The following is a 10,730-nucleotide window of genomic DNA, read 5'->3' as shown; positions in this document are numbered from 1 at the left end:
ATTTGCCTCATCTGGACTGTTTAAGTATTTCCTCTGGTTATAAATGTAAAGCACATTTAGGAACTAATCTAAAAGCATATAAATATATGTGTAATGTTTCTTGAGTTACAGGCATACAAAGTTTGGAATAAGAATATTTTTAGCACTCAGGTATGTTCAATTGTTTTAATAGAGAGAAAATGAAGATACATTTCTAATTTCTTTTTTATTTGTTTTTCAGACATTCTTCTTTAAACACGATATGTATCAACTGTGTGCATGCAAACTTTGAGACTTGAGTTACAGACATGCATAGTTTGGCACTTAGACAGGTATGTTCCATGCAGTTGTTTTGATAGAGGGAAAAAAGATAAAGAAACATTACTGGTATTCTATATCAGCAGTATAGAAAAATAACATTTGGTTTAAAGGGGTCATATGATGCGATTTCAATTTTTCCTTTCTCTTTGGAGTGTTACAAGCTCTTGGTGCATAAAGACGATCTGTAAAGTTGCAAAGACTAAAGTCTCAAATCCAAAGAGATATTCTTTATAAAAGTTAAGAGTCAACCACGCCTACCTAAAACGGCTCATTCTAACACGCACCCACATGTCTACGTCACGATGTTGGAAGATTTGCAGATTTTCCTGGTAGAGTAGACTACAATGCCGGCTGTTCTGACTCAAAGACTGTAAGTACGTTTTTTATATTTAAAGAGTTTTTATATTTTATATATCGTTTTTGTAGGCATTAAACTGCCAGAATTTTAAAAGACGATATCTCCGTTTGCATTGAACTTTCAGCTTCGTAACTTTGCAGATATTGTTTATGATTAAACAGCAACATTACACACTAACTAACGTTAAAAAAGTGAAATCGCAATCAACCACCCCTTTAAAAATCGACGCGTTTCAGAAAGGCGGGGCATAGAGGAGAAACAATAATGTACAGTATGTGGGAAATAATGTGTTTTTTGATCCTTAAACCGCATAAACACATTTCATTACACCAAATACACAAAATGATGTTCTTTTTAGCAACATCATATGATCCCTTTAACAGTTTATTCATGGAGCCATGAAATCCCTATATCTCTGGAAATGAACCATACAGGGCCTAAATAATTAAGATACCAAAAGAAAAGTTTTATTAAGAACCGAAATCTAAAAGGAGATTAAGATATATTTAGTCATTTTTGAGCTATAGGCATGCACTTGTATGTGGAAATATCAACTGACGATAGAAGACAGCGAGCTCAACACTGAAAAGGGGTGGAGCTACATAAGGTCTAAAGTGTTCGAAATATACATACATTTTTTTAAATGAAAATATAAAAAATAATTTACGATGTTGATGACCGTTACAACACGTCATCACAGTCTGTGAAAAGGGTACACTGGCAAGCAACAAAGATTTCTAAAGTCAACAGAAGTATTTCTGGCTCCAAATCTCATGTGAAAATTGTCATTTTGACCCCCTCCACAAAATACTGGAGTACTCTTTAAATATACAACATTTTGGCTTTTTTATTTTATTTTATTTTTATTTATTTATTTTATTGTAATGTATTTCTTTCACCAGGAAAAAAAAAGATCATCAAAATCAAAATTTTTAGCCAGGGACCTCTGGTTGAGATGACATGGAATGACCCTATGGAGTCTATAGAGACCAAAATTAATATAATTAACATTTTTTAGCTGTATGCCATATAGTATTTAGAAAAATTATGGAAATATTTTCTTCTTTTACTTTTATTAAAAGTTTGTTTCCCTAACAAATGCATTACCCAGCTGTAATATATACGTATATATATGTATATATATACAGTGGGTACGGAAAGTATTCAGACCCCCTTAAATTTTTCACTCTTTGTTATATTGCAGCCATTTGCTAAAATCATTTAAGTTAATTCCGTACCCACTGTATATATATATATATATATATATATATATATATATACACAGTATACTATATAATTTTATTTTATTTTTTTTTACTTTTAATCCACATCTGACCAATCAATAATGGGAGGCATGGGCTTTTTCATACTGTTTGTGTGTACATATATGTGTGTATTTTGGGGAAATTTGTACTAGCTGTATATAAAGACAAAGAATATAGAAGTCTATGAAATGTTCCTATTTAGATAGCTAAGTGTGTATGCGTGTTCTGTGGTAGACAAACAAGAATAGTTGATGTTGATGATGCTGATAACTATGTGTACATGATGGCCAGAGATAGTAGAGATGTGAGTATAGATGTTTATCTGATTTGGAGAAAGAGGTAATAGTACTGCTGGTAATGAAAATGATGTTGTGAAAATGATCAATTAGTGTCTGATGATTCAGCAGATGTGTGTTTGTTTCATAATGGGTCTGGTTTCTTTAAAAATCACTCTTTGGTCTTATCTTCCGGTCCCATTCACCATGCCACGTGACTTTAAACACTTCTGCTTCTGATCACCTCTGGGAAAACAACAGCTCGATATTTCCTTACCAGTGATGTTTATCAGTTACCTCTTACGTCCCATTCATGCGTCCGTCATGCCAGTGAGCATGTAGTGCAAGCATGAACAGCAGCAGCACGGCCAATGATAATGATCCTCATTGCTGACTTTCAGACAAACTGTAAGTGCTTTATCTGGTCGAACTAAAGGTCATGCATTCTTTCCATTAAAGAAGTTCTCAAAGTCATCCTAAAAAGAGATAAACAGGTTCATCAAAGGACTTTTAAGTAGAAAAAGGATGGCTGTTTTGTCATTAGAAAAGTGCTTTGTAACAAACAATATGTTAGTTTATATAATATTGTGACAATAAATACTTTAATTAAACATTATGCACAATAAGCTTATTTTTAAGGTTCAACATCATTTGTTTGCAGATGCCACTTGGTTTGATATTTCGTATATAATGCAATGAAACATTTTTATGTACAATATGCTATTTGGGGCCACTGTATTCATGTGTCTTTGAGAAATCTATTAATGAAATCAAATTAAACATCTAAACTGATTAAAAAGTAAAATAAATTACTAATGGAATGTAATGCGTATGTGCATTAAAATTCATAAGTCAGATTAAAAGATTCGATATATTACGTGTTGTAAAAACATCCTCTCTGAGTTTTCTAAAACATTGAACTGTACCACTCCTAGATTTACAGAATGGTGATGTTTTAGTGACACAGGACCATTTACTTTAAAAATATTTACATTCATAGCAGAAGTTTGACAGATTTTAGAAGCAATACAGTGCTCAAATAACTTCAGAGGCTGAGAATTCATGGCTGCTGTTGAACTATAGGCCTTAGTCACCAAAAAGAAGCTCCTAACAACTATATAGACCTCAAACAAAACGCAGCTGCTTTGATACTAAAGACATGATTTTTAATGTAAGAATACTCCAATTAAAAAGTTTCAAGCTTGAAGAGGTTAGCATGGCTGGATGTTCTGAGAGAGTAATAATAAAAAAAAATCCCTGTGTAAAACGACAGTCAACGCAGGGAAACGGACAAGATTTTTAAAAATCTTTTATTTGTATTTCATCCATTCAAGTTGCTGTTCTAAATCTTTTCATTGTGTTATGACATTAGCGTCTCTTCTGTTATACGCTTCCTTTTTCTCAAGAACATTATTGGTCTTGATTTCTTTTGACCACTAGGTGGTACTGTCCTAAAATTGTTTAAGTTCCCTCAGGGTATGATAGTAATGTCAGTTGCCAAGTTACGTTTGGGTAGGCCAATGCATTGCATTGCATATCTCATAATTATTTGTGCACAAAGCAATCAACAAGTGTTTTATATAGCCTACTTTTTTTTTATTAACAAATTACATCATATTTGAGAAATGAATCACAGCATTTGGAAGGATTGATGATTATGGTTGCAAAGCATTTAAGCAATAGGATGACATATAATTATATATATATAAAGTGTATATTATGCACCTGATTATACATACATTCCACCTTCAGGCTTTCAGGTAATACTTGCAAAATAAATAAATAAATAAAATAAGCTGCTTGCAGGTTCTTGATACACGTTTTTAAATTTTATAAAGTAACCAGCTAAGCCAAACACTATTTTGTTTGATTTTGTGGCTAATGAGAAGCTCAATATAGTGAATGTATAGTAACTCATCATTAGGCTATCAAACAGCACATAGCTAAACTCAGCTGCACTTGTGACATGTTATCCTTGGCCAGATGCAATGGTATTCCTTTTTCTCTTTAAATTGCTTTTTGATTTAATTCTGCTAAAAACTAAAGTTGAATTTGTGATGGATTAGCAGACCTGTGATGCATAGACTCTATAATAGCGGCTCTATTTTTGCTTTAGTGCGAAAACAATTCAGTTGTGATCCTCCATGGATGGGTGTGAGACGGGTTGTTCACGTTCACATTAATTTTGGTTTATTCTCATCATTTACACAAGCAAACTGATTTAGTCACATCTTTTGTGTCATTATTTTGTGTGTTTTTCTTCACCAACACACCGCACTCCATCAAGTAACATTGGTGTCCCGTGGTGGCGATCTGTGAAAAACAACAGGTCGTTTCTTATTTTAGTGGTGGTGATTTACTATTTACAAATTAGTTCTCTCTTAATGTTACTTAACAATTCTAACCCTCAAATTGAGCACATTTTGGCTTTGTTCTTGTATCTTACTACAAAATAAGAGGAGTATAAGTACTAAGTCAACTAATAAAAGCTCATGTCATTTACACAGTGTTTCTATTATTACAAATTCTGGTATTGTTTCTCAAGCTGGCTAGAAGGTTTAGAGATGTGGCTTATATTTTAATTTGGAGGGATACTCCACCCAAAAATGAAAAATCTCTCATCATTTACTCACCCTCATGCCGTTCCATATGTATTTTAATTTCTTGCTTCATATGAACACAAAATGAGATTTTTAAAAAAATTAATCCATCTCTGTGAGTCCATATAATGCAAGTGGATAGATCCCTTAAAATGACGCTTCACAAACCACACAAACGAACATAATTGTAATCCAAAGTTGAATCAATGTCTTTTGTAACAAAACAGTAGGTGTGTGGAAGAAAAAAATATTTTAAACTTTTTAAACTAAAAACCATTGCTTGCAGCCAACTGTGAACATCAGCGTATAACAGCACTTTGTGAAACTGAAGTGACAGTCCCGAAAATGGCGAACACACATATGAGAGTTGGCTGGTTTATAGTTTACAATATTAGAATTTTTCTCACACACACACACACACACACACACACCAATAGTTTGCTTCAGAAGACACTGATTCATCAACTGGAGGTTGTATGGATTACTGCCATGTTCATTTTGCATGGTTTTTGAAGCATTCTTTTGAGAGATCTATCCACTTGCATTATATGGACTCACAGAGATGGATTATTCTGCTGAAAATCTCAGTTTGTGTTCATCTAAAAAAACAAAGTCATATTCATTTGGGACAGATTGGGGATGCATAAATGAAGAGAAAAATTTAATTCTTCGGTGGACTATTCCTTTAATTTCATTTTTAAAAATACTTTCTCCCATCTTTCACCAAATACACAAAATAATGATCATTAAAAAAGCATCATATGACCCCTTTAATATTTTCTGTAAAACTGCTTTGAAACAACTGAACTGAACTGAATCAGTGACAGCAGAGACAGCTATACTGGTCCACATGATGGACAAAACATCACCTCATGAACGCTTTGTTATGAATGACTAGAGAGCTGTCACCAGTTGGTGTGTGTATCTCACCCATGACTCTGGCCTGTAATCGAACTCGGACGCTGCTGTCCCTTCTGCTCCTGTTGACCAGGGTGAGTTCCTCTTGCACCACTCCCTCCTGCTGAGCGCTGTACTCACAAACCACCCTCGCTCCCCCTTAAAAGAGCACAGACAGATGAATGGGAGTGAGTGGGATGAATACAGATACAGAGGGATACCAAGACAACACAAAATGTCATGGACAATAAAAAGATGAGTAAAAGAAAACGCCTGAGTGACCAGGATAAGATTGGAAGATTGAAATCATCGTAGAGAAACAATCACCTTACTGCAAAGTGCTTGCAGCTTCTTTTAGAATATAAATTGTACACTCAGATACGGCAAACCTACTAAGATTTCCCTAGAGATTCAAATGTGGGAAAAATGACACTACTATAAACGCGCTAAGTGAGTTTCAGCTAATGGAGAGATAAATGCCGGGCTGAAATAGGAGTGTGACTATTGATCCTAACATGACGTCTTGCATTTGGCTTGATGTTTTATCAGCAGTCAGATGTACAAGCAATCTTAGATCCACATTAACTGCTCTGATAGCGCTTCTGTTTTTACAGCCTTGTTTAATTGTATTAATTGTTACTGCTTAGTTTCATCATTCATTGAGTCAAGGAAGCCACATGTTTATAGATCTGGGCTGTTTTCTCAAAGGTTTCTTGTTCAATCCCAAGCAAGACTGAGATGGTTTCTCGGTCACAAGTATTGTTCATTAACCTTGTGATCCGGAGCAGAGCACTTAACCCAGGTTGCTCCAGTGAGACTCTCCTTGTAATAAGTCTACTGTAAGTAGCTTCAGCTGAAAAGCAACTGTTTAACTGCTGAACACCTCTTAATAGGGTGTATGTGAATAAATGAGAACACAAGGGTTGTAAGCAGACTTTGATAAGTGACATAGAAGACTATATGCATGGTAAAAGTTGGTCTAATTGTGCGTTCAAGTCCTCCTGGGAAATTGATATTTATGAGTTGGGAAGTCGTAATTACAATGTCAGGGGCGTTCAAATAACTTTGGGCGGAACAAGATGCCGATGTACCTTTTCTGCATAAAATTCAGTGGGATTTTTCTTGTTTTAAATAATTTAAAATAGTTTTTAATGTTTTATTCAATTTATGAAGGTCCTGTAAATTGAATCGCTATATATTCTATCGTAATTGCAAAATATACTATGGTGTTTTGTATATGTACATGTTTATATTATTTTGATGACATTTTGGAAAATAAAGTGTTCTTCATAAATGCTAGTTAGTCTATAAAATATAAAGAAATAACTATAAATACATCTGTAGGTTGCAATTCAAAAAATGGTTAGAAATATAATCTAATGTTTTTACCAAATGCATCTATGATAACATGTTTATGGGTAATTTTTGTATTTTCTATGTATTTTTAACATTCAAACATATTTAATAATATATTTATAAATATCAATTTTATATATATATATATATATATATATATATGTGGTATTTTGTATGGAAATGTAATAATTCATTTTCATTTAAAATAAGTTTCATGTACAAATTTCACATGCGTTCAACTAAATACGATCTTTCCAACTTTACTTATAAACACCATAAGACCAATGCAAAAACATACCATCAGGCCGTGGTGTGATGCGTGTTGCACGTAGTCGTGGTTTTGCAGTAGTGCGTAGTGCGGGGGAAAGAGAGACATCTTTCCCTAGTGTTGGGACTTGTGGCAAAGAAAAGATGATTTCATATTTGTGATGGCTCCTTAAAAATCCCACCTAGATACAGAGTTCCGCAGTCAACGATTTCAGCATGCAACACATCTATCTTATATACTGTTTGTTTTGGATTATTTTTAAGCATTTTTTTAAAAAGCGATTTCTTTCACCTTAACAAGATATGCGCCATCAGGCTCTGGTAGAGCAGTGATGACTTTATCCTGAAGCTTTTCATCACAGCTATTGTTAATGGGAGCATCTTCATCATCATCGGGGAAATGTACTGCACCTTTTGAAGTGGAGCCTGGCGAAGAGAAAACAAGGGTGGAGTTAAGATCACAGAGATGGATACTGGACCAGCAGATACATGCTGAGATGATTAATGCAGGCTGAACCCAGTGTGGGAGAGCTGTTAGAATATACACACTCTGGAAGTGTTAAGAGACAACGAGAAAGCATAAATGTATAAATATATAAAGCACATTATGTAAAAAATGTATACACACGCATATTCAGATAGACATTATGAGCACAGAAAAGACACTGACTTTTCCTTCCTGTTGCCATGTCAACATAAGGCCAGGGAAATCCAGGGATGATGACTGGCGTCAATTTGATATCATCTTTAAATAACAGACACTGAGTCAGAGAGAATGACCGCTGCAGAAGAACAGAAGATGCCTGTGAGTTATGTAATCTATGATCAGTTTGTAATGTCCTATACTGTCCTATTCCCTGATATATCGAATAATGTTTTAGACAGTATATAAAGAGATTTAAATTGCATGCAGGTTATTTACCCAACTTCTAAATTATTAATTGTCCATCCCCTGAGAATGATTTGCATTTCATTGACTTTGCAGCATACTCCCTGCTGGGTTAAACGCCACAGGATGGAGGTCCCCCACAACTGTAATGCTTTATTATCATCATTAGTTTGCAGTAATAACTGAGGTTAAAATGGCGAATCATCTGAGTAAGCATTCATGAGGCCTGTTATTAGGCCAAAACTCCATTCAGATGTTCCCTTATTTGCCCTCAAGTCAGTATTAGACTTTATACTGACATCATTCGGCATCGGTGTATGAATTGTGTTTGTTGCTGATGTTTCATACTGAAACTGATTAAGTTCTTATTACGTTTATTCGTTTTCAGTTATGTTTTTCTCTGCCTCATATTACACATATCCATATAATGGACATACTTGAATTCAGGCCCAACAATAAGCTGCATGAAAGAAAAGGTATATAAAAAATGTAACATAACATAAAAGGTATATAAAGTAAACACACTATTATTATTTTTATTATTATTTAAAGGCAGAGTAAGCGATTTCTGGTAGCCAATGTTGATATTTGAAATCACCAAAACAAACACGCCCCTACCCCAAAAGGGTCTTGCCCCTATTTTGATAGCTCCGCCCCACATATACGTACGCAACCCAGGCAACAATTAGTTCTGTGAAACAAAGCAAAACAAAGCAACCTCGGCATCCGATCGCAGGCCTCCACTCCTTGAGTTCTCTCCAGCTCTGGAAAGCTGATCCGATATTTACACGGGTCCTACTTCTTGCCTTATCGTTCCGCAGACGTTTTCCTCTTTTGTTTTTTATCCGCCATCTCTATCTTTCTGTCGCTCGGCTCAGCTAATGTCTGTCCCATGCACTGAAAGCTCTCTCCTCCACATCACGAGTAGACACGCCCATTATTGCTGATTGGCTACAAGTTTGTTTTGCTATTCGGCCCGAATCAGTTTTCTAAAGTGTTTTTGAAAAATCACATACCCTGCCTTTAAGCAACAATTGCAAGATGCTGGTCATGTGATCTCAACTGTGTGCACCTTTAAATAGCAGTTGACAAAATTGTTTTGGCAAATTATTGAATGAATCCTCCAAATTGCCAATTCCTAAGTAATATGTGCCATATGTAATCACATATGTGCACACTGTAATCTTAGTTTTTTTGTACTATAAATGATGTACTTGTGTGTAGAACTCTATGTACAAACCTGCAGAGAAGTAAACCTGTCCCTGATTTCCCCCCCCCTGTAGATTTATTTGTAGATCATGCACGCAGATGGGACTCCAGACACTAAGCAGCAATTTCACATGAAATTCTTTGACTTTAATCGGGGTCATTACGCCAGTTCAGTCAAGGTTATTTCAGAGAATGACACTCACATTCAAACTAAAGCGGCTTATAATACCGCGCTCTTCCCGACTGACTTGTTCTCAGCCTTTCTTCCAAAGCGCCCCTGCAAAATCACGTCAAATATGACGATAAGAAAAAAGCGGTTTATGCAACAATAATCGCTGAGATGGGCGATGCAAGTTATAAAGATGTATCTGTCTATAACAGATACATTATTACAGGCGGTCCCCGAGGAGTCCGCCTTTGCCGGATAAACAAAACCTTCGAAGGCAGTGCATCTCGAAGGCATCTCTCGTTCATAATTTATTAAAGTACAGCATGATGTGCTCTGTGTAAAAATGGGACAACACTGAGCGTCGCGTGCCAGTGTCCCGTTTGGCACCACTGACAGAAAAAAACTGCTCGATATTAAAAGAGTAAGTGGTTCAGCCAAAAATACGTAGCCTTCATTTTGTATAGATAATCATACCTCATGTTTGACTTGTCGTCTAATAGACAGAATTATAAATACATCTAAGGGAAAATGTCTTCTGAAGATTGCAATGCAGTTCATGCAGAACTATTTATTAACAGACTTTTGACAGAATTGTAGGCTTCTATTAATAGCTCCCACTTAAGAGAAAAAATAATTTTTGAAGTGAGGGTATCTTTAAAATGTGCGCGTGCACACAGACTATACACATATAGTTGAATATCAAAATAATTTAAATCTTAAATTCACTGAAAATCAAACTTACCTGTCTTGCGTCTACTGTACAGAAGCAGGTTTGTGGCGTTGCCTGAAGCGCTGTGCCATCAGTCCCCTCGAACGCAGCGTGTAGCGTGCAGCAGAGGTCTGACGCTGCGCGCGGTCACAAGAAAAGAGCCGCAGCCATTGGCCACTGATGGTTACTTAACGTCTAGCTCTCTTTTTCTACATCTCCCTCATTATATACAGTATACACGCAATGTGGAGGCAAGAGGTCCGGACCAGTGCCCCAGCAGAGCCCCCGACTATCATAGGCTTCGAGCTGGCTGAGCTAAGGACCACAGTGGCCTCACCCAGCACTGCAAATGTAAAACTGATATAGCCTAGAGATGAACAGTTCTTGAATGGATATATTAATGGAATGAAATGCAATAAATGGTCAACTTAAAATC

General features: G+C 35.7%; 1 protein-coding gene across 1 annotated transcript; it reads right to left on the bottom strand.

Annotated features, from left to right (window-relative positions):
* Positions 1–3,526: 3,526 nt before the first annotated feature.
* On the bottom strand, positions 3,527–10,398 carry LOC107746734 (UPF0687 protein C20orf27 homolog). The gene is made up of 6 exons (XM_016561028.1): positions 10,328–10,398; positions 7,989–8,100; positions 7,611–7,744; positions 7,350–7,500; positions 5,729–5,854; positions 3,527–4,511 (listed from the first exon to the last, which is right to left on the bottom strand). The coding sequence occupies exons 2-6, from the start codon at positions 8,005–8,007 to the stop codon at positions 4,441–4,443; spliced, it is 501 nt and encodes a 166-aa protein (XP_016416514.1). The 5' UTR covers positions 8,008–8,100; positions 10,328–10,398; the 3' UTR covers positions 3,527–4,440.
* Between the last annotated feature and the right edge of the window lie 332 nt (positions 10,399–10,730).

Source organism: Sinocyclocheilus rhinocerous, unplaced genomic scaffold (genome assembly GCF_001515625.1).
Source record: "Sinocyclocheilus rhinocerous isolate Xijiao unplaced genomic scaffold, SAMN03320098_v1.1 scaffold3426, whole genome shotgun sequence".
NCBI classification, from domain to species: domain Eukaryota; kingdom Metazoa; phylum Chordata; class Actinopteri; order Cypriniformes; family Cyprinidae; genus Sinocyclocheilus; species Sinocyclocheilus rhinocerous.
The sequence above is the reverse complement of the archived record's forward strand: the minus strand, read 5'-3'. Positions and strand labels throughout refer to the sequence as shown.

Bases quoted from the DNA above. Each gene is read 5' to 3' on its own strand.
- LOC107746734 (XM_016561028.1), bottom strand. The intron at 5,855-7,349 runs GTATGTTTTTGC...TGCTCTTTTAAG, and splicing joins CATCACACCACGGCCTGATG to GGGGAGCGAGGGTGGTTTGT. The intron at 4,512-5,728 runs GTGAGATACACA...TGTTTTTCACAG, and splicing joins ATTACAGGCCAGAGTCATGG to ATCGCCACCACGGGACACCA.